This window comes from Mustela erminea, chromosome 13 (genome assembly GCF_009829155.1).
Source record: "Mustela erminea isolate mMusErm1 chromosome 13, mMusErm1.Pri, whole genome shotgun sequence".
Lineage (NCBI taxonomy): Eukaryota > Metazoa > Chordata > Mammalia > Carnivora > Mustelidae > Mustela > Mustela erminea.
Genome location: NC_045626.1, coordinates 83,807,458 through 83,832,171, shown reverse-complemented (window position 1 = coordinate 83,832,171; position 24,714 = coordinate 83,807,458). Strand labels below are relative to the sequence as shown.

At 37.6% G+C, this 24,714-nt stretch overlaps 1 protein-coding gene across 7 annotated transcripts in view; it reads right to left on the bottom strand.

Moving 5' to 3' along the window:
• ATXN2 (ataxin 2) overlaps positions 1-24,714 on the bottom strand; it is a 113,851-nt gene that overhangs the window by 7,589 nt on the left and 81,548 nt on the right. For 4 of the 7 annotated variants that reach the window (XM_032310332.1, XM_032310336.1, XM_032310337.1 and 1 more), the window contains 7 exons: positions 20,728-21,032; positions 19,149-19,212; positions 18,419-18,571; positions 17,968-18,034; positions 6,816-7,000; positions 6,362-6,494; positions 2,690-2,743 (listed from right to left, as the gene is read on the bottom strand). In XM_032310332.1, coding sequence (XP_032166223.1) covers positions 2,690-2,743; positions 6,362-6,494; positions 6,816-7,000; positions 17,968-18,034; positions 18,419-18,571; positions 19,149-19,212; positions 20,728-21,032 — 961 coding nt within the window. The remainder of the gene's footprint in view (positions 1-2,689; positions 2,744-6,361; positions 6,495-6,815; positions 7,001-17,967; positions 18,035-18,418; positions 18,572-19,148; positions 19,213-20,727; positions 21,033-24,714) is intronic. The other 3 variants (XM_032310333.1, XM_032310334.1, XM_032310335.1) reach the window with 3 other exon arrangements.

Sequence of the window (24,714 nt, the reverse complement as noted above, 5' to 3'; positions counted from 1 at the left end):
GGACACTGGGGAGGGTATGTGCTTTGGTGAGTGCTGTGAAGTGTGTAAACCTGGTGATTCACAGACCTGTACCTCTGGGGATAAAAATATATTATATGTTTATAAAAAATAAAAAAATAAAAGGTATCAAAAGGCTATATTCTAATTTGTATCTCATTTGCATTCACAGCACAAATACTTCAAGTAACCCAAACTGTGCGCATCTACACAGGCTTTTGTTTAAAAACAAAAACAAAAAACAAAAAAACAAAAAAACCTGTACCCCTGAAACAAGTAATACCTTATGTTATTTAAAAACAAACAAAAAAAATCCTTTCCCTACATAAGTAACAGCAAACTACAATGCATTCTAAGAAAAATCAAGCACCTATAAACATGCATCATTAACTGCAAATTAAACTTTGAAAGGTATAATTAGAAATAACTTCCTTTATCTTCTTGCTTAAAAGGTATCTGCTAAGCAAGGGCCTCATCCAGGAACTCTTACCCCCACTCAAATACGAAAACTGGGCAGCTAATTGGGACAAAACGTGAAACTGACACATTTTAATTCAATACTTATATAACAAAAAAATTCAGTCTGGTTCCTTGAAAGGCCAGTTAAGAATGGGACAAAGGTGGGGTAGGAGAGATATCCAAAGGTTGAGGGGCAGAAAGGCTGGAAGAAAAGAGAGCCAAGAGGAAGGAACCAAGATAGAATAAATGAGGAAAATTAACTAGACTCAGGGAAAGGGAGAAGGGGAGAGTGGAAGACCGTAAAAGCTAGGCTGTACTGAGTCCAATTAGTTCATTAATTTAGCCAACGATTCCAAAGACTAAAAATAAATTTTCTTCAAAATTCTGATTTAGCTATTCATCGGTTAAACTTTGATTTATAAAAATTAAGTTGCCTTCATGAAACCTGGATGAATTCGGGCTAATCAAAGAAGCATTGCTTTTCTGGGTTTTACCTGGTCCAGAAGTCTCCCATTCACCGTGTTCCCTGATACAAATGTTTAAAACTCTAAATGTATGACTTGTCAAATCCTCCTAACACTAATAACTACATTATAAAAACTGTTTCCTAAGCCATGATCCTACTGAAGCCAATTCAGTCCACAAGGCTGTGTGTTTAATTTTTAACTAGGTTTTATCATTTTGACCTTGGATGCACAAGTCATGAGAGATCACCAGCACTGCAAAACTAAAAATGAAAACAGAATCTTCCAATTTGCTATTAAATTCAGAAAAAAGCTAGTGAAGAAAACTGAACTCTTAAAGGGGAGTAACAGGCAACTAGATCAAACCAGGACAAAATGGCTTCTTGGGAGGGGGTGGTACAAAGCAGCAAATTAAATTACAAACAGCAGCCCCACTGTTAGTTTCTTTTAAAAACTATTAATTCCTTTCAGGGGGAGTTGTACTAAGGCAGTTAATATTTAGGTTTGATGATTAAGGACCTTTTAGCTACTTACCAGGAAACTGACTCCAAATTTACTATCAGAGACAGTAAGATGGTGAGGATAACTACATTTGAGACCTCAAATTGAGTACATAATAAAATTAATTACTGACACTGTCTTTTACAAACTGTATCACATACAAAGTTTCCCTTTAATAGTATAGATATACAGCAAGACTCCTTTTTAAAGAGCATCTATTAAAGGATTAAATTTGTTAACAATTCCTAGCACCAAATGAGTAACATGTACACACTTATTTTTGGATACCAAGTCATGACACAGTCAATGAAAACTTAAGTCAAAATGTTTTCTCAACTTTTAAAAATCTGGCATATAGTAAATTCAGACATTAGGTCTGTCTAAAATAATCCAAAATTCAGTATTTAAAATCTTAATCCTTAATATCCCTTAAAATATAGTATCGCACATAAAGTGACTCATTACTGACATACATTTCTGAAGGACTTGTGCAAGTTAGTACCTCTCTATTCCAAATACCGAAAGTCTGCGACTAGCCTTATTCAAAAACTGCCATACAAAATAAAGAAGACACACCTTACACATTCATTTCTAAAACAGAGCCCTGCCCAGACTTTCTCCATTTAGGAGCCACCGTTTATTTACCTTTTCACTGCTGGTGAGAGAGGCCAGTGCTGCCAAACATAATCCAGCAGCAAAGCTGCGCTTTCCTGGTGAAGCTCAAAACATCCTGGGGTGTGTACACCTGAATATCTTAAACCTTCTTCAGTCATGCAAAGACTGAAAAGACAGAAATGTTTCTTCCTAGAATTTCAACCCTATTCAATTAAAAAATCCTTGTAAGGATGAATTTCTTCTTACCAGGATACTGAAAAAGCCTGCTATTTTAAGCCTTCTATACTAAATTTGTGGCTTGGATTTAAAAAAAAAAAAAAAAAAAAAAAAAAAAAAAAAAAAAAAGGCAGTTCAGCAGAAGTTTCTTTGAACAAGGAAAATATTAGGCACTTCCAAAACAGTCGTCACATGTTTGCTTGGTATGCAAAAATTAATTTCTGACTCAACTCAGTTTTTAAATTAACTCCAGCTTTCTTAAACTGGGTTGTATTTTTTTTTTTTTTTAAACTCTGAATTGTTTACAAATATACATATATTCAACAATTTTGGCTGGCACAAGGAAAATATTGCTCAACAAGTCTACTCCCTTAACATGTATTCTTTAAAAAGTGTTTTACTGTTCAATTAAAATTAGTATAAAAAACCCAACTCACTGGCAAAGTAGAAAGAAGGGCTTGTCTCCTTGTTGTATGGTAATTTGGGACATGCTGAATTTGGGAAATAGAAAGGTAAATTAGCCTTCTGAGGTGTGCATTTTCCTAATTTTCTGGAAAGGTTGACATATTTAGTAATTTCTTTTTAATTCATGCATAAATCATTTTTCTTATTTTACAAGAGATGACAAGCACTTTAAACATTGCTACAAAATTATACAAAGGACTGAACCAAAAGACACTTTCTTCTGTACTTAATGTGTCGAGTTCCACATTCTGACTTGCTTAAATAAAAGGTATAAAATCATTATCTAATCAAAGAGCAGTATGGCATTCCATTGAACAACCTGAATATAAATAACATACCAAAATAAGAGAATATTTACCAAGTTTAATTCAAAAGACTCAAACAATTTTGTAAATCATGAAGAGAAACATTATTATTCTGTAAGATATTTATTAGGCATCTGGAAGTGAACCCCCAAATTTAGAAACATAATAATGGTAATATTAAACATGGGTATAGTATCATTTCTTATTAAAATGTCTACATAAATCTGTGTGTCTGTAAGGACATTTGGAAGGATATGCACCAAAATGTTAACTGGTGATTGTCAGGTGTTGGGGATAATAGGTCTATGTTAAGTCTTTTTGCCTCATGTATTTTCTCATTTGCTTGCATTAAACTACCAAAAACAAACTCAAATAAACTCAAAGAGGATTCTAGATCTAATTCTTCCTGACGGCTTCAGTTAGTAAAGAAAGTTTCATTACTACTATTTCTGAAAGGGAAAACACCACTGCCATGAACAAAATTAGGTGAACCAGAAGACAAGGAAACAAAAAGTACCTTCTTAGAAGGGAAGGGGCAAAGGCAATGATTTAAGTTAGATTAAGGTCAGAGATGAAGTTTGTGATCAAACTCCTTTCTATAACAGCTAGAAAGAGAACAAGGTCAATAACTATTTAGAATGTTTAGTATCTCTAGTAATTTAGCTGTTCAATAATCTGTCAGCATATTTATATTAAATACACCAACCATTTAAAGAAAATAATCAGTCTTTCATTTTGTAGTCATTAGTGTCCTTTCTATTCTTAAAGCCTTTTGCTGTGGCTGTTAACAACGAATGAATGACAAAAGGGTGACATAGAACTGTCGCCAACATCTGGGTGCATATTCTTTTATTTGCATAAAAAGTTGAAAATATTTAGATAGAATGAAGCTTAAAAATAGACATAATTCATACTCAAAATACTTGGTTCCTTTGGGAATATGAAATATAAACTGTTCAAGGGAAGTAAGTATAAAATTAGCATTTCTATGCAACAGATTTAAAAGTACATTATTTTAAACTAAGACAAAGTGTCTATATCTGGCATAATTAAGTCTTAGAAGATCTAAAATAACTGAAGTAAATTACTGAAGAATTAATGACCTTGCTTTACTAGATTAAATTATGGTTTATGATGGCAAAGAATAAAATATTTCATTTTCTAGTGTTCTTTTTAGAGTATGAAATATCAAAACGAGACCCTGAGTAAACAACCGTAGCAACAACCGTATCATAGCAACAACCATATCAAGTCCACAGCCTCACCTCAGCCTACCCTTATCAAGAGATGTCAATTAGATACAACATGTGTAAACTGTAGGAGAGGAGTTTCAAATCTGGCTGAGCAACTTTCTCCCAGCAATAAAGAACTAGTCTTAATGACAAATCATTCCAGATTTCACTGGACATTAGATCTAGTGTTTTGTCTGCAGTATTTCTTATTTACGCACATTTGAATAGACTTCAGGGTCCAAGGACAACTACTTTTCAAATGGAAATGTTTTGGGAAAGCAATTATAAAACCATTAGTGTATCAAACACAGTATTTATGATACAGGCTATTTCAAACCAATGAACATCCATCCAAAAGACAAAACCAAATGCTGGCAGTTAGTGAACACACTGAGGAGAAAGATTCTTCTCAACATCACAGTATTACTACAATGTCTCAGAAGCATGGGTACACAAACAGCTATTCTCTAAAAAGTAATGGAAATTTTAACTCAAAAGTTTTAGACCTTATTCCAAGGGGAGTATGCCAGAAAACGGGAAGGAAGAAGTGTTTTTTCTATTTTTAAAATCATGATGTATTTATCAGAAATATATAAAAAATCATAATAAACTTTTTCATATAATAAGCCTTTAGCAAACCATAAGCCTTTAGCAAAAAACTGTTAAAATGTATACAAACTGTGTAGAAGCATGTATGATGAATACACTTTTATGCAATTTCATATATACTTAGTCCTGGTTAAGACAAGCCAATGAAAAACAATTATAACCAAAATCATAAGCCAAAATCAGTCTATCAGTATTTTTTTCAATTAAATTATGAATGAGTTTCTTGTAAGAAAGTTTCCCCAAACGTGGCAATTACATCATTTTAACTTAAAGGGCATAATCCACAGCAGAAGGTTTTAAGTGGTAAGGTATAAAGATTGGGTTTAAGAACTTTACAAAAACAATGCCTTTAATCATTTAACATGCCTGTCACGGTGCGTGGGCAGTGGGAGCGCGCCTCCGGGAAGAAAGCGCGAGCAGCAGGTCATGGATGACAAGAAACTTGACTGCCGCTGCCTGAGGCCTATTCCTATGAACCTACAGAGTACCATATAGCCGTAGTCATTTTAAAAGTTTTAAAAGGTTTAAAAAAATGCAATGTCCATGTAATTAATCATAATGGTACTTTCTTTCTCAGAGTGGTGTACTTTCCATTTGTATGAATAAATTTAAATTTCTCTCCTCCCACTCCAAAAAACTGAAATGCCAATGGGAAAACCTAAATGACAGTACAGGAGTGCTCAGGAAAGTTCAAAACAAAACTTACATCTTAATGAAACTAGAACGAATTAAAGTTTTTTTGAAAAATATGGGTCCACTCACGGACTCTATTATTTTAAGATATGAGTGGAAATGTCATTTTAAATTCTCAACATTGAAAAACCACATTATTTTAGTACTTTAGATGGATGCAAAGGTGACCTGCACAAAACTCTCCAGCCACAAAACTAAGATGGAGATTTTTGCCTAGTATTCCTTTATATATTGTTTTAGTTATTTTACATAGGATACTTCTCATTTTACCACTGCTTATATGATTATATTTAAAGTGTGACTCATGTCTAAAGGAGACCCAGTATCATACTATTTTGACCTCTTAAAATCAGCATGAGGCAGACACACAGTAGCATTCATTTTAACAAACAGCAATAAAAATATGTAACGCCAATGACTGCCCGAGGAAGGAGTGGAGCAGAATGTTTTCTTGTCAGAGAGAGCTTTCATTGTGTCACAACTTTCTTGGATGCCTTAGGCAGGCCATACCAAACTGCTGTAATACTGATGAGGAAGAGGAGGAAGATGCCTTTCTCCACAAATGATACTTTCCGTTATACAAGTCATTCAATTTCACTTAAAATAAGGAAAGACGTTTGAACACAAATTTCAGCAACAGAAGTTGAAATGATTTGACAAGACTTAAAGAAATGGGTTAATCTTTTCTTTAGATTCTTGACCCTCATTGGTACAAAAGGCTAAGTTATTCTTAAAGTTTCTTTTCAGAGCTTTAAAACAATTAATAGTCACTCACACTGAAAGAGACAAACAAAATGCTTCCTACCATACATCGCATGCGTCTGCTCATGAGCCCCGTACTGAGTTGCTGAAGAAGACACTAAACCAGGCTGGGCATGTGCCGGTGGTGCCATCATTCTAGCATTACCCTGTATCACAGGACTATAGACATGAGGATGCTGTGTTCAAACAAAATATAAAGAAAACACATTAAAGTATCGAACAGAATCAGGCAAATTTTAGTCAGACGTCTTAACTCCACACTTTCCAGGTTTAGAGAAACAACTCTGAAAATCCTAAAACTGTTTTTGGCTATTTCCTTTGAAATACTTACGCTGATCAGCAACCTTCTTACACTAAAAAGGCCCCCAAATCCTTAGCTATCTACCTTACCATGACACAGAACACAAAATATAAAGGAAGAGCCCTTTACCCTATTAAAGGTTAAAACTGAAAGCTATTTAAATGGAACAAAAATTAAGAGGTCACGGCAGCCTTACCTGAGACTGATAGTGTGGCACATGCTGAACGAGAGGCTGATTTGGAAACTGCTGAGGACTATAGGCAACATATTGTGTGGAATAAGCTGGTGGGGTGGCCACAATCGGCGGGCCCGCCGCAGACGCTGGGTGCATCATGGTGCTCTGATGATGCTGGTCCTGCCGCTGCTGGGGCATATTTGGTACTGAAGAAAAGATGACTGAGTATTAGAAAATACCCTCTCCTCAGAATCAGACACATGCACATAGCATCGGACACATGCTCTTACACGTGTCTCATGTAACCTCAAACACCAATGCCCAACCCTCACCACAACTCTGACTCATCCTTCAAGAGTCAGCTTGAAAGCAACCTCCACAGAGACTCTCTCCAATGACCCCCAGATCTGACTGAGTCCCTGTACATCGACACTTACAGCACTGTGAAAAGTTTCCTACATACTACTTTCTGAGATAATCCCTGTCTGACACATCAAATTATGCCACTTGCTACAGAAGGCTATTATTTAAAGAAAAACAATAGTACAAGAAAAAAGCCAAAACCCAACACTAAGCTTTACTCTTTTCCCATCACTGAATTCTTCTACAATTTCTGCTCTTTCTCAAAACACAACAACACATAGTACCATGCAGGAGGTTTCTAATAGTTGTTTTTAAAAATTACTGTTAAGTCTTTTATTACTTTTAAGATTTTATTTGACAGAGAGAGAGGGAGCGAGTGAGCTCATGAGCAGGGAGCAGGGCAGAGTGACGGGGAGAAGCAGACTCCCTGCTGAGCAGAGAGCCCCAGATGGGGCTCTCAATCCCAGGACCCTGAGATCATGACCTGAGTGGAGGCAGATGCCCAACTAGCTGAACCACCCAGGCAGCCCTACTGTATGTCTTTTATTATTCCACACAGATTTTTGCCTCATGGTTCTCCCAGTATTAAAATTCTAAAAATTAATTAAAAATTCAGCTAAAAAAAAAAAAATTTCAGCTCAACTGGGGCGCCTGGCTGGCTCAGTCAGTAGAGGATATAGTTCTTGGGGTGTGAATTCAAGCCCCACACTGGGTGTAGAGATTACTTAAAAGAAATTCAGGGGCACCTGGGTGGCTCAGTCTGTTAAGCCTCTGCCTTTGACTCAGGTCATGATCCCAGGGTCCTGGGATGGAGCCCCACACCCGGCTCCCTGCTCACGGGGAGCCTGCTTCTCTCCCTATCCCTCCTGTTCATGCTATCTATCACTTTCTCTCCCTCTCAAATAAATAAAATCTTAAAAAAAAAAATTCAGCGGTCACCTCCTCTGTAACATCTTTTCCAGTTCCCCCAAAACGACGAGCTGCATGCTCTGTGTACCTTCTCCTCACTCGTCTATTATAGAGCCCTGCACTGACTGTCTGTAATGGGTGGGTGGTATGATGTCAACAAAGCCACTTGAGGGGAGGAATCATGAACCACTGCTTACAACACGGCAGAAGGCACAAAGAATGTGTAACCTGGCATGTTCATAAAATCATCAGAATTACACAAGTAATTACTAATTTAGAGACAGAATTTGTTTAAATATTTGAATTTTCTTGCTAAAAATTTAATGACTTGCTGAAATTTAAGAGAGCTGGTAATACAGAGTTTTATTTATTTAGAGAAGGAAATGTGGAAATAGAAGAAATGTGTATACAGTATTATTTCTCTGAACTTGATCTTGAGAGTCCATATATTGAAAAAGCAATTCCTTTCAGTAAAGCTGCCCCAAACTCCTATAACATTTTTTTTAAGATTTTATTTATTTATTTGACAGTGAGAGATCACAAGCAGGCAGAGAGAGAGAGAGAGAGAGAGAGAGAGGAGGAAGCAGGCTCCCTGTCAAGCAGAGAGCCCGATGCAGGACTCAATCCCAGGACCCTGGGATCATGACCTGAGCCGAAGGCAGAGGCTTAACCCACTGAGCCACCCAGGCACCCCTCAAACTCCTATAACATTTTTAACAAATGAAAGTTTACGATTTCTTTTGATACTTGATTATAACCCTTTTTACTATTTGATACTTGATTATAACCCTCATATGTTAAAACAATTAATTTAAGTTAAAAAGCCAGTCAAGTGTACCATCTTTTTTAAAATTAAAATTCTAGGAACTCCTGGTTGGCTCAGTCAGTTAAGCATCTGCCTTCAGCTCACATCATGATCCCAGAGTCCTGGGATTAAGCCCCACAGCGGGCTCCTTGCTCAATGGGGATCCTGCTTCTCCCTCTCTCTCTGCAGCTTCCCCTGCTTGTGCACATGCAATCTCTATAAAATACATAAAGTCTAAAAAAAAAAATTTAAATTCTAGTTATACACACAGAAAATGCTTGAATATAATTTTTTAAAAAGATTTTATTTATTTATTTGACAGGCAGAGATCACAAGTAGGCAGAGAGGCAGGCAGAGAGAGAGGGAGGAAGCAGGCTCCTTGCTCAGCGGAGAGCCCTATGCGGGGCTTGATCCCAGGACCCTGAGATCATGACCTGAGCTGAAGGCAGAGGCTTTAACCCACTGAACCACCCAGGTGCCCCGCTTGAATATAATTTTAAAACATAAAAAAATTCTACAATACAACATAAAATCCTCCATCCCATTATTTACATACATTTTTTCCCACTAACAGCAACTGTGTGTGGCCTTCTACATTATCTCCTATGCATTAGCACATGTGCCTATGTATTTATACAGACATATACTTGGGTTTATGGCATATTTTCTTCCTCAAATTGAATCTATCTTAATACTAAACTATAACTTAGATGGACCATAGTTTAATGATTTCCATATGTCCAATGGTTTTCAACTGAGAGCAATTTGTCTTTCAAGGGACATGTGGCAATATCTGGAAACATTTTGGTTGCCACAAATGGGAGAAGGGGAGTACTACTAGCATCAAATGGGTAAAGGCCCAGGTACTTGGGTGGCTCAGTCAGTTAAGCATCTGCCTTCAGCTCAGGCCATGATCCCAGGGTTCTGGGATCTGGTCCCACATGGAGTGGGGGGTTTGGGTGGGGGGTTCCCTGCTCAGCGGGGAGCCTGCTTCTCCCTCTCCCTCTACCCCTCGCCCCTGCTCATGCTCTCTCTCTTCTCTCTCTCCCACTCGCTTTCTCCCTCAAATAAATAAAGTCTTAAAAAAAAAGTTTTTAAAAATGGGTAAAGGCCAGGTATGCTAATAAACCAAAAACATCTGTCCCAAAATGTCAACAGAACCAAGGCTAAGAAATTCTGTTCTACATTAATAATAATAATAATAATAATAATAATAATGTCTACATTAATCAAGTTCTTGACTTTGGCATATTTTTAAAAACAACAAAGTTTTTCTCATAAATTGCAAAAGAAAACCATTACATTTGTACCAAGAAGACAAAGTGGTTTTGTGCAAAGGCTTTACTATCATGCAGGAATGATATGCCTTATACAATCCATGACTGTGTTTCGGAAGCAAATCCTTGACAAATGAAAGAGCATGATACAAAATTAACATAAAGACAGAAATAGCCTGCATATATAGTACTTCATAAACTTACTTCATAAGTAACTACTTAAACTGCAGTGGAAAACACACTGGTTTTATAACAATAAAAAAAGAAAATACCTAAGTATAAATTGAAAAAATATACACTATCTTCTAAGAGAAACTTTAAAAAAAACACTAAAGATACAAAAGCAGATTTAAAGGAGAAAGGCGTAATTGTTCTTGCATAAGAAGACTAAATAAAAAGACAGTAATTCGCCCCTAATTTATAAATTTAGTATCATTCCAATAAAAATGCCAACTGGAGAACTGAATGTTAAAAACAATGAGTTTGTACTAAAAGAACAACAAAAACCATCACTGCTCAACCTTTAGAGGATAGTATGAAATCAACTCATTATTTTGGGAACTTTCTTGAAATGATAACATTTTAATTACACAAACTATACCTCACAGTAACCAGTTTTTCTTTTTCTAAGATTTTGTCAAAGAGAGAGAAGAAGAGAGCACAAGCAGGGGGAGCAGCAGGCAGAGGGAGAAGCAAGCTCTCTGCTGATCCGGGAGTCTGATGCAGACTTGATTCCAGGACCCTGGGATCATGACCTGAGCCACCCAGGCGTCCCTAAAAATTTGCTTTATAGAAATATTCCAACTAATAATTGAGTAAGGGATAATAGAGAATGTCACCATTTTGCAACCCCTTAATGAAATGATGGCTCTAGGGCTAGACAATGATTGTCAGTGGCTGTTAAACAGACAAGGGCTGGTAGGAAATGTTATTCTGAATAGATAACAGCTATTCTATTATCACAAAAAGGTGACATCATATGACTCCTCATGACAGTATACATTTCACCTATGAAACATTCTAGATTAAATTTAAAAAACTACAACCTGATCTTATCAAGCCTCCCTAGACATTTACTCTCAGTCTGCGAGCGTTACAGAGAACAGACGGCTACTTTAAACACCACGAAAGAGATGCAATTCCTGAAATTCAAATTGTAAAAAAAAAAAATATAGGACAAAGTAGCTAGATTTAAGTAAAATGTAAAGGGGAAAAAAACCAAAAACTAAAGGGAAAACTTTAAGAGAGACTTATCATTAAGAGAGATACATCAATCAAAAAGGTGGATTTTGGATGACGGTAAGCTTTCAGTGAGTGGTAACCACTGATCACATATTTTATATATGTATAAAACAATAATGTAAAAGCTTCAAACAAAGAGAGAATTACCAAATTACCAAATGTGACAGAGACAAATGCTGAACAAATGCTGAACAAATGCTGTTAGAAAAATGGTGCCATGGACACCTGGGTGGCTCAGTCTGTTAAGTGGCTGCCTTCAAGCTCAGGTCATGATTCCAGGGTCCTGGGATCGAGTCCCACACTGGGCTCCTTGCTCAGCAGGGAGCCTGCTTCTGCCTCTGCCTCTGCCTGCTTACGCTCTTTCTGACAAATAAGTAAATTTAAAAAAAGAATAAAAAGAAAAATGGTGCCAACAGACTTGCCTAAAACAGGGTTGCCACAAACTGTCGCTCTGGAAAAAAGGCAGTACCTGTAGAGTGTAACTGAAGAAGTACGCCTGGACCTAACACTGTAAGACAAGGCTCCACCCTAAGAACAGGAGCAATGCAAGGGTCCTGTCACTTAGAAGACTTAGCCAGTGCAATAAAGCAAGAAAAATATACAGTGACTGGCCTATAATTATGTACACAGAAAATTCTAAGTCTAAAAGAAGCTACTAAAAACAATAAATGTATTTAGTGAAGTGGCAAGACACAAAGTCAGTATTAAGAAATCAAGTGCATCTCTATATACTTGGTAAACAATGTTTAAAAATTTTAAAACATTGAAAGAGCAGCATAAAAATATAAAATACCAACAACTTCTCACTCTGAAAACTGTTAAAGATTTCTAAATGAACTAGATACTAACGAAATTAATACTGCATAGAAATGTTAAATTTTATTGTTAACAGACAACAAATGTTTTTAAAATCTATTATACACATTATATCAAAATGTAAATAAGCCCACCTCTAAGATGGGCTCCTCTGGTCCCGCCTCCTGGTACTCACACTCTTGTCAAGTCCCCTCCCACTGTACCAGGTCTGCCTAGTGTGATCTACAGTGTACATACCACATTGCCAAGGCTAGATTGTAAAACACACTCTAGCTTCCATTTACATCAATTTCTCTTTCTGAATACTCATTTTGGGAGAAGTCAGCTGCCATGTTATGACCAGCTTTATCCTGTCAATATCTCTGAACTGGAAGCAGATCCTGCAGCCCCATTTAACCCTTCAGACCCCATAGTTCTTTTTCTTTCTTTCTTTCTTTCTTTTTTTAAGATTTTATTTTATTTGGCAGGCAGAGATCGCAAGTAGGCAGAAAGGCAAGCAGGCTCCCTGCTGAGCAGAGAGCCCAATGCAGGGCTGGATCTCAGGACCCTGGGATCATGACCTGAGCTGAAGGCAGAGGCTTTAACCCACTGAGCCACTCAGGTGCCCCTTCAGACCCTACAGTTTTAACCAATATCCTGACTGCAACTTCGTTAGACACTGAGACAGAACCCACCCAGTTAGGTTACACCTGATTTTCTGAGAAACTGTGTGAAATAATTTATGTTTGTTGTTTTAGGCAGCTAAGCTCTGTGGTAATTTGTTAAAAGATAGGTAATACAGGGGCACCTGGGTGGCTTGTCAGTTAAGTGTCTCTTGGTTGCAGCTCAGGTCATGGTCTCAGGGTCATCAGACTGAGCCCTGCAGGAGGCTCCACACTCAGCAGGGAGTCAGCTTGAGATTCTCTCCTTCTCCCCTTTCTCTCTAATAAATAAAATCTTTTCTTTCTTTTTTTTTTTTTCCAAAAAAGGGATAATACAGTCACTATTTTTACAAGGTTTTCAATGGAAAAGAAAAAGATGCAAGCAAAAAGTCACTGTAAAAATCTTGCAATGTTACCTTGAATTACATGTATCATTATAAATTTCCCAATTTTGTCCACTGAAAAGGCCAAGACACAATAACTCAAAGACCGGAAAATGGTTTATAAATACTTTTTCTGCAAAAATTAGGATTCCTTGAAGGAATATGGATCCAGGTCGGGGCTTAGACACAGATTAGCCTGACATATCTTATTTACAGCAGAAACTAAGAAAGCTATCAAAGACAAATGAATAGGGGAGTCTGGGTGGCTCAGTCAATTAAGTGTCTGCCTTTGGCTCAGGTCATGATCTCAAGGTCCTGAGATTGAGCTCCATGTCGGGAATCCCTGCTCAGCAGGAGTCTGCTTCTCCCTCTGCATCTCTTCCCTGCTCTTCTGTGCTTTCTCTCAAATAAACAAATTAAATCTTAAAAAACAACAACAACAACAAAAACAAAGACAAAGGAATAGTACTAAAAGGACACAGGAGCCAACTTGAAGGGAGTGGCATTGATTAGAAGATGGGGCAGGGGCGCCTGGGTGGCTCAGTGGGTTAAGCCTCTGCCTTCGGCTCAGGTCATGATCCCAGGGTCCTGAGATCCAGCCCCACATCACATCGGGCTCTCTGCTCAGCAGGGAGCTGCTTCCCTTCTTCTCTCTCTGCCTGCCTCTCTGCCTACCTGTGATCTCTGTCTATCAAATAAATAAATAAAATCTTAAAAAAAAAAAAAGATGGGGCAATAGGAGCAGCAAAAACCTGAAACATAAGAATATACAAAAGTATATGAAAATCCATGCATTCCTAATATTTTTAAAAATAATAAAAGAAAGGGGGGACAGTCACATCTTTCAAAACAAAGCAACTTCATTAGACACTACTGAAAAGTGTCAAGGGCAAAAACTCCTCACTGAAAGTTGGCACTTAAGGCAATTTTAAGCCCTTAAATTTAAGCATTTATTCTTACTTTCCTGTACCAACTATTTGAGGATAATCATATCCAACCCTAGTTGAAAAGAACAGCCCCTTACAGGATGATTCTAGCTAATACATAGAAAAGAAATGCTAGGAGTTCAGAAATTACTGTTTCCAAACTCCTAACCAATGATTTTCAAAATATGATCACGGACCTTCAGTATCACTAGGGAGCTGGTTTTATAAGCTGTACTAGAAATTTAAATTCTCAGGCTATACCCCAAATCTACTAAATTGGAAATTCTGGGGCTGGGGCCAAGCAATCTGTGTTTTTAACAAATTCATCAAGTGATTCTAATACACACTAAAATTTGAGAACCAGAGTCCTAACAAATTTCAGAAAACTTTATATCTGGGGAGGGGAGGACTGGGCTATCACCACCTGAGCCCTTAATTTTACCAATTATTAAAGTAGGACCAGATAATGAGCATCTCCTGAATGATCCAACATCATCTGTTAAAGATTCTTTACCATCTTCTGTTAAATATCTCACAATCATCTGTTAAATATTCTTACCTCTCTGCCACAAGAAAATTAAATTAAACCTAATATAATTGGTGACATCACAAGAAGTGAAGAGACCATCTAGAATACAGGACATTCCTATGTAACAACTGGTTTCTGTCTCAAAACAATGGCAGGGAAAAAACAGCAGAGGAATTAGAAAGACATGTAATAAACATACTGTATGGATCTTATTACTTTGATCCATATTCAAAACAAACCAGCTGTAAAAAAATACCAAGATAATGTGATTGTGGTGATTATTAGATAAAAAGGAATTACAATTTTTTAAAAAAGATTTTATGTATTTATTAGAGAGAAAGAGAGCACAAGTAGGCAGAGCAGCAGGTAGAGAGAGAAGCACACTCTCTGATGAGCAGGCAGCCCAATGCAGGACTTGATCCCAGAACCCAGGGATCATGACCTGAGCCAAAGGGAGACACCTAACAGACTGAGCCACCCAGGCGCTCTGGAATTACTATTTTTATAAAGTGTGGTAATTAGCACTCTGGCTAAGAAAAATGTCCATATTCAAAAGGATAAACACTAAATATACAGAAATAAAATGGCATGATGTCTGGGATTTACTTTAAATAATGAAGCAAAGAAACAAAGCACCCCTCAAATAAAGATGACAAAATCTTGATAATCACCAAATCTGAACTATGGACAAAGCAATTATATTGTCACTTTCCACCTTCATAGCACAGACTATGTTTACAGCTGCTGTTTGCAGTGTGCCTGTTCCACCTTCCTAGAAATGGCTCTACAACACTGGCTGAGGGTCTCTCAGGGCGTGTAACTTCTCTCTTTGGGAAATGATACTGCTGCCTGAAGTTAAAGTGCCGCCCTCACATCAGAGCCTACAACAGTGTTTGCTTTCATTGTAATCATCTTTTTTGTTTTAACATAAAAACACACCATTGTACTGTCTTAAGTAATCGTTAAAATATCCCATAACCAGGTAGTAATATACGAAAACCTTAATATTGTTTTTATTTAAATTAACATCTTATTGGTTTCAGAGACAGAGGTCAGTGATTCATCAGTCTTATACAATACCCAGTGCCCTCCTTAATGTCCACCACCCAGTTGATCCATGGTCCCCACCCCCCTCCCCTCCAGCAGCCCTGTTTGTTTCCCATGATTAAGAGTCTCTTATGGTTTATCTACCTCTCTGATTTCATCTTATTTTTTCCCTCTCTTCCCCTATGATCTTCTGTTTTGTTAATTAAATACTACATACAAGTGAGATATGGTATTTGTTGTTCTCTGACTTCTCTCATTTAGCACAAAACCCTCTAGTTCCATCCACATACTTGCAAATGGCAAGATATTTCATTTTTCTTTTAAAGATTTCATTTAGGAGAGAGACACAGCGAGAGAAAGAACACATTAGGGGGAATGGGAGAGGGAAAGCAGGCTTCCCACAGAGCAGGGAGCCCAATGCAGGCTCAATCCTAGGACCCTGGAATCATGACCTGAGTCAAAGGCAGACACTTAATGACTGAACCACCTATGCTTTTAAAAAATTTTTATTTATTTATTTGAGAGAGGGAGAACACAAGCACGGGGAGAGGCAGAGAGAGAAGCAGACTCCCCGCTGAGCGGGGAGCCTGATGCAGGACTTGATTCCAGAACCCCAGGACCATGACCCAAGCCAAACGCAGATGCCTAACCAACTGACCCAACCAGGCGCCCTTTCATTTTTCTTTTGATGGCTGAGTAATACTCCACTGTATATATATACACCACATCTTCTTTATCCATTCATCTGCTGATGGACATCTGGGCTCTTTCTGCAGTTTGGCTATTATGGACACTGCTGCCATAAACACTGGGGTGCAGGTACCCCTTCAGATCACCATATTTGTATCTTTGCAGTAAAACGTAGCAATGCGATTGCTGGGTCATAGGGCAGCTCTACTTTCAACTTTTTGAGGAACCTCCACACTGTTTTCCAGAGTGGCTCCACCAGCCTGCATTCCCACCAACAGTTTGAGAGGAAGACATACCTTAATATTAACCTCACTCAAAATGGCACTAGAAGAACCTTTCCTCCACCTGAACTTTTTTAGATCCACAAAATAAGATTAATCCTAAAACTAGGTAACTTTGAATTATCTAAGCTACAGTTCTTTTGGCATGTTCCAGTGTTCCAAGGCAAAGAATACCATACTTGTTTAAAAAGAAAAAAGTAAGAATTTTAATCAACATCCAAAAATGATTACTTCAAATACTTAGGAAAGCTTATTAATTTAAGAAGTGGAAGTTTTAGGTCAGGAGAATATTGCTAGGCACTGAGTAACTTATCAACTAGCTCTCAACTACCTGGATGGCAAAAAAAGACACCTTTTAACATTTGCCCACATTAAACGATCTCCTTTTAAGATCAGTATGTGTTTTCTTCCCACAAAGGCTGTTTAACCACAAGTCTAGAATATTAGATTACACAACATTCTCATTTTATTATTTTTTAAAGATTTATTTATTTGAGGGTGGGGAGGGGCAGAGGGAGAGAGAATCCCAAGCATACTCTACAGGGAGCCCAACGCAGGGCTCGATCTCACAACCCTGAGATCACAACCTGAGCCAAAACCAAGAGTTGGATGCTTAACCAACTGTGCCACCCAGGCTCCCCACAATATTCTCATTTTGAAGATGAGGAAATATCCCTCTACTATGAAGATTTTGACGGTTTCTAAAATGAGCTGCCCTCAGCTCAAAAAGAAATTCCAGATTGGGGAGGGGGGGTTGTATGTTATTATGAAACAAAAGGTCAACAACCTGGTAAACTAATTTAGCAAACACTTTTCAAATTTAGTAATGAAAACTTCAAAATCACTTTTTCTTTCTGAAAAGGATCTTAAACAATCACAACTGATGAACATTTTCTCCTCCCCTAGTCCTGTTTATTAAAATGCATCTGAGGGGCACACAGGTGGTACCGTTTGTTGAGCATCCAACTCTTGGTTTTGGCTCAGGCTATGGTCTCAAGGTTGCGAGATCGGCTCTGCTCTCAGTGAGAAGTCTGCTTGAGTTTCTCTCTCCCTCTGCCCCCTCCCCTTTCTCTCTCTCTCTCTAATAAATCAATCTTGGTGGGGGAAGTGCATCAAATACTTTACCTAGTATTGGGTATCACAAATCAATGCACAGGCTGACCAAAAATGAAAGCTCAACGACAAATATTCCTTCATTATAAATCAGTTCCCGAATTCATGCAGCATGCTGACTACAAGCAAACACAGGCAGGATTATTCTCACCTTTACCTGCTCTATATGTCTTGGCTTGATTCACTGGCATGGGCGTCATAGGTATAGGGTATAAAGGCTTGAGGGAATTAAAAAAAAAAAAAAAGATTAAACTTTTCAGATAGTAAGAATATATTTTACTATTTTCGCTTAGTTGTATATTGCTAGAGAGCTAGCTCTGAGGTTTCCTCATTCTCCAGGAGTTATTAAAAAAATAAAATCACCCATACCTAAAAGGACAAACCCCAAACTGCAATAAACCTGAACTGTCTTTCTTTCTCACCAGAAAACATTCTCAGATTTGGGTTTTTATACTAACAACACACCATGCTATTGCATGCCTCCCCCTTTTAAGTACTTTTCTTTTGCCACTACTGCCTTAAGTCACCACACACTGACAGAGTGCTTGGTGTGAATACAAATAACTAAGGAGGGAAAACGAACATCAAAATCTAGGACTTACTTGCACGCCTGGGCTCACTGGGACTGGATACATCATATTTGGTGCAAAACAAACAGGCTGCGTGTAAACTGGAGCTGGCTGTTGGTGGCCCACCATGGATGGGCTGGGCTGTGCTTGAGGACGAGGTGAAGTTGGGGTTGTAGAAGGCTTTGGCTATAAAAATAAAAATCAACCATCTAAAGGTGAAAGGCCAACTGTTATTTCAATCGGAAAACTGATCTTTCCTATCTTTCTAAGCTCTATTTGCTTTTAGTGCCTTTTAACGAAAAAAAGTTTTAGAAAATAAATTTCCACGTTTCAAAAGGAAAAGCACTTGGGTAGAAAGTTAAATTTGCCAATTAATTTATTATAATAATCTGCCAACTTGTCAATAATACTTTAAAAAAGTTGTGATTTTTAATGAACTAAAGTATTTTTAAAATTTACTAAGTGTATTATAAATTCAGTAGAATAAAAATAGTTTATCTATAAACCTGAGAGCCTAGCTTGTCAGCCAGTCAGAGTCAAAGATTTACCCCAGACCACATTTAACTGATAACAAAACAAAACAAAAATTTTTTCAGTGACTCAAAAATATTCATAAATGACCATGTAAGAAAAAGGAACTTAAACTACAAGTTGTTTCAACATCCTGTGAGTTTAGATGGCAGGTATGTGGAAAATACTATTACCAATAATAAATTAATTTTTTTAGAGAAAATGATTACTTCAAAGAGAGAAATAAACTTACCTGAGAAAAGGAACGAGGGTTGAACTCTTTTGCATTAGGATTCAAAGTTGATTTTCTCACTTGCCTAAACCAGGGGAAAATTAAAAGGGGCCAATAAAATTTGCATGGAACTTTTGTTTCTCTGAAGTCTTCTACACTTTTTTAAAAAACTGCTAAACATACATTAAACAATTCTTACTAGATCATGAATTCTCTTCATTAAAATGCATACATGTATTTCCCACACCTTAATCAGATTAAGACATGCCCAAAAAAGGCAATTTTTTAAAAAGTGGGGGCACCTGGGTGGCTCCGTTATTTAAGCATCCGATTCTTGATTTTGGCTCAGGTCATGATCTCAGGGTCCTGGGATCAAGCCCCACCTGGAGGTCTGCATTCAGTGGGAGTCTGCCTGAGGATTCTTTCTCGCCCTCTCCCCATCCCCGAACCATGCATACGCATGTGTACAGCAAATAAATAAATAAATCCTAAAAAAAGTGTTAATATATCTTCTCTCAAAGGCAATCAACAAATCAACTGAGAAAATATCACTAAAGGCAATCCCTAATATACCAATTCTCTAGAATGCAATATTTTCTTTCCTTCTCTCTCTTTTTTTTAAGATTTTACTTTTAAGTACTCTCTACACCCAACATGGGGTGGAACCCACACACTGAGATCAAGGCGCATGCTCTGCAGACTGAACCAGCTGGGTGCCCCCTTGCATGCAGTATTTTCTAATGCAACCAAGTGTTTTCCTACATACCACCCACATACCACTATTGGGAAATAAAAATTTTTGCCTCATATTAAGAATAAGCACTCTCTGACAGATCAACAGGCTGCATTCCAAAAGTTCAGCTGTAAATGGATTGTATGGAACCCAGAATAGATAAATTAACAGTGGTTAGGCTGAAGCTAGCCCACAAAGATCTGTACAGTTAATGACATATCAAATGTGGAGGATTAAGTTTATCTTAAGAAATCTAACAATTAATAACAATCTAACAATTAATAAAACGTTTTCTGACGGAAAACATGCTGAATTCCAAGTAGGAGCCAGACACTGTTATTTCAATCTGAAAACTGATCTTTCCCATCTTTCTAAGCTCTATTTGCTTTTAGTGCCTTTTAATGAAAAAAAGTTTTAGAAAATACACGTTTCAAAAGGAAAAGCACTTGGGTAGAAAGTTAAATTTGCCAATTAATTTATTATAATAATCTGCCAACTTGTCAATAATAACTTGTCATCTCTTTCTGGCAGCAGCAGTTCTTGGTTCTAACAGCAGGGCTAGGAGGGGGTACTGACCAGCATTCAGGGGATATACTTCCCAAAACTCCCTGTACATTTAAAAAAAAAAGTTCTTCTTAATTTAGTCTTGATTTTGGCTATAGGGAACAAAACTGGGGAAGGAAGGAAACAGAGTACAGAGTACAAAGACTTAATTTACTTAAGAAGTCATCTGTTTACAGTTGTTTGTAACCTGGGGGGGTACTCAGAAAGCAGTCCAAAAGTCCAGATAGATTCCTGAGCTGAAAGCCCCTGTACACTCTAAGAAAAAGTAAGTAACAGGATGTGCTCAATTCAAAGTTTACTCACTCAGCTGCATCTTTCTTCTCCTCTTTATCATCCTTCTCTTGTTTACATCCTGGACTGGAAGTCTGAACCCCTTGGGATGTGACCTCAGGTCCCCTCTTGTGCTCCGTGTTACTGAGGATTGAAGGGGAAATGCTGGGACTGTTCGGTTTGCTGCTGCTACTGGTGCAATTGCTGCTGCTATTTTCAATGAATGAATCCTTAGCATTTGGTTCAATTTTGTCTTTGATCAAATCTCTTGATTTTTCTCCCTCTCTATTTTTGTTTAGCAGTTGATCCATAGATTCAGAAGTAGAACTTGGCTGTAACTGAATAAAGAAAACAATTATATTTAAATATTTTAAATAACTCCATAATCAATTTTCTCCATGAGCATAAGCAAACCAATACTATTTATAAGCATGATATACCAAATAAGGCTTTTTACATTTTAAGAGTAATGTACTTACTAAAGCAATAATAACAGAACATATATACAACACACCCATAGTCATCTAGGCACTCAAATATCCTAACCTCAAAAGTTAAATATCTACTAACTGCCTACCATTTGTAAGAAATTGTACCCTCTGAGTATGGAAAATACGAATAGTTCCTATCCTCACCCTTACCACCTGGGTGAGATCAGATACCTAACAAAAATGTGGTAAATGAAATGGGATCCTAAAGGAAAAGCAATTTATAGAAAAAGGTTTCTCAGTGGAAGTGCCATGTAGTCTAAGGTATAAAAGGTTGGGGGTGAGAGTAGCCTGGAAAATGGAATTATCTAAGCTAAAGAAACAACATGCTTAAAAACCCAAGGGAAAGGGAGAAACAGAAAAGCACTAGTGGACTAGGACTTGGGCCTGGACTGCAGAAGTGGTGGGTTGGCAAGTCCAAAGCAGGCGGATTCAGAGGGATAGAAGGTTGGTCAATTAGATCTTCTAACCTTATCGAAGAAGAAAGTGCAAAACACAAGTACCAAGACGAGTAGAAGGCTAAGATGTTAGTGAAGTAGGTGCTGGGGTTTTTAAGTTTACAGGCTAGAAGAAATCAATGCTACTACTGTCTGAAGATGATTGATTTAAGATGCCATACTCTCTAGAAAGGTAAGAGAAGCAGCTGAAGGAAATGACAAGAAAAAGAGAAGGAAAAAGACACCAAGGAAAAGCAGCCGAAGTGGCAATGTGAATAGAGCAGCAGCCCCAGGCATCAAGAAGGGACTGCACGAGCTGGACAGAAAAAAGTGTCTCTCCCCAGCCTCAGGATGGGCAAACAAATGTCAAGGTCTCACTGCTCAGGCCCTTGGCAGGCTGGCTTCTTGAGAGCATCTCCAGCTTCACCACATCACCAAGACAGTCACTGAATCCACAAGCAGCTCATGCCGGAAGGTGATGATAGGATCATTGGCAACTCAAGTTACAACAGGCATTTAATGTTTAAGCCAGCATTTGTTCAGGTAATTTTTAGTAGCAGCTACCTTCATTAACAGACCAACTGCATACTGCAGAGATCTCTTGAGTGTTTCCAGAAGTCTTTTGAGTGAGACAAAAATGAGACTTTTTTTTATGTTACTCATATATAATGGAAAACATACCTAAAGTACTCACTATGGTGTGGACACTGTTCTAAATGATTTAACTCATTCATTTAATTGCTACAACAGACCTATGTGATGTAGACACTTAGCACCACCTCGTAAATGGATAAACTAAGGCACAATTCATGCTTTTCAGCATTCAGCTGTATTTCCAACTGCAGTACACTAAAGAAGCCTAAGTGAAAACTGAGATTTTTTCCTTCCCCTTACCACTTTTTTCCAATAAAACATAATATATAAATGTATTGGTTTCAGGCATACACCACAATCATTCAATATACGTATATGCTGCAAAATAATCAATGTCTAGTTAACAGCCATAACTGCAGTTAAAAATTTTTCTTTTGACAACTTTTAAGATCAATTCTTTTAGGAAGTTTCAAATATTACAGCACAGTATGACTGAGTAGAGTCACCATGCTGAACATTACACCCCCATGACTTATTTTATAAATAGAAGTTTTTATCTTTTGACCCCATTCACACATTTCACTGTCCCCTGCCTGTGATAACCAATCTGTACCTGAAGGGCCTTTTTTTTTTTTTTTTTAAAGATCTCACACATAAGCGAGATTATGCAACTATTTGTCTTTGATTTATTTTACTTAGCATGGTGACCACAAAGTCCATCCATGTTGTCACAAATGACAGGATCTCTTTTTTATGCCTCAATATTCCTGTGTGTATCTATATTACATACACAAATATGTATATGTATTTGTATATACATATATATACACACCCCATTTTCTTTATCCATTCACCCATCAATGGGCACCTAGGTTGCTTTCATGTCTTGGCCACTGTAAATAATGATACAATGATTGCAATGATGCAATGGGGATCCAGCTATATTTCTGAGTTGGTATTTTCATTCCCTTTGTATAAATACCCAGAAATGGAACTGCTAGATCATATGGTAGTTCTATTTTTAATTTTTTTATTTTTGAGGAACCTCTTAGCACCTACAGCAATTTATGTTTCTACCAAAATTGTACATCTTAGCCAACACTTGTTATTTTCTTAAATTTTTTTGGTAACAGCCATTCCAAAAGTATGGGTGATATCTCATTGTGGTTTTGATTTGCATTTCCCTGGTTATTAGTGGTAAGCACCTGTTCGTGGACTTATTGGCCATCTGTATGTCTTCTTGGAAAAGTGTTTATTTACATCCTCTGCCATTTTTAGATCAGTTTTTTGGGGAGGGGGTGTGCGCTACTCAGTTGCAGGAGTTTTGTATGTTGGATATTAAATCCTTATCAGCTATGTGATTTGCAAATATTTCCACCATGTAGTAGGTTCCTTTTCACTTTGGTTTCCTTCACTGTGCATTATTTTAGCTCGTTACTTCTGCTTTTGATTTTAAATAAAAAAATCACTGCCAATCACTGCCAACATCAAGGAGCTCACTGCCTAGGTTTCCTTCTAGGAGTTTCTGTTCAAGTCTTTAATCCATTTTGAGTTAATATTTATGTAGAGTGTAAGACAGTCCAGTTTTATTCTTTTTAAAATTTTACTTATTTGAGAGAGGAGACAGCACACATGAGAGCAGGGGAAGGAGCGGAGGGATAGAGAGAGAACCCCAAGCAGACTGCGTTGAGCGGGGAGCTGAAGCAGGGCTCAATCTCCTGACCCTGAGATCATGACCTGAGCTGGAATCAAGAATCAGATGCTCAACCAACTGAGCCACCCAGATGCCCTAGTATTATTCTTTTAAACGTGGTTGTCCAGTTTTCCCAACACCATTTAATGATGATACTGGCCCTTCCTTATGCTTTTTTTTTTTTTTTTTTTTTTTAATATTTTCTTTATTAGAGAGAGAGAGAGCAGGGAGAGGAGCAGAGGGAGAAGCAGACTCCCTGCTGAGTATGGAGCCCAACATGGGGCTCAATCCCAGGACCCCGCGATCATAACCTGAGTCGAAATCAACAGTCAGATGCTTAATCAACTGAGCCACCCAGGCGCCTCTCCCCTTCCCAGTCTATATTCTTGGCTCTTTTGTCATAAATTAATTAACCCTATGTGCATAGCTTTAGTTCTGGGCTCTCTATTTTTGTGTAACTGACCTGTGTATCTGTTTTATGCCAAGAACATACTTTTATTACTGCAGCTTTATTATACAGTTTGAAATCAGGGAGCACAATGCCTCCAGCTTTCCTCTTCTTTCTCAAGACTGCTTTGGCTGTCTGAAATGTACTACGGTAAGACAATTTTTAGGATTATTGGTTCATTTTCTGTGAAAAATGCCATTGCAATTTTGATAGAGACTGCACTGAATCTCTAGGTTGCTTTGGGTAGTATGGACATTTAATGGGAAAACTGAAATTCTTATGTGATTTAACAAACAAGACAAGTGATTGCCAGTAAAACACTGGGGTTTTGTTTTGTTTTGTTTTTGCTAATAAGAATTA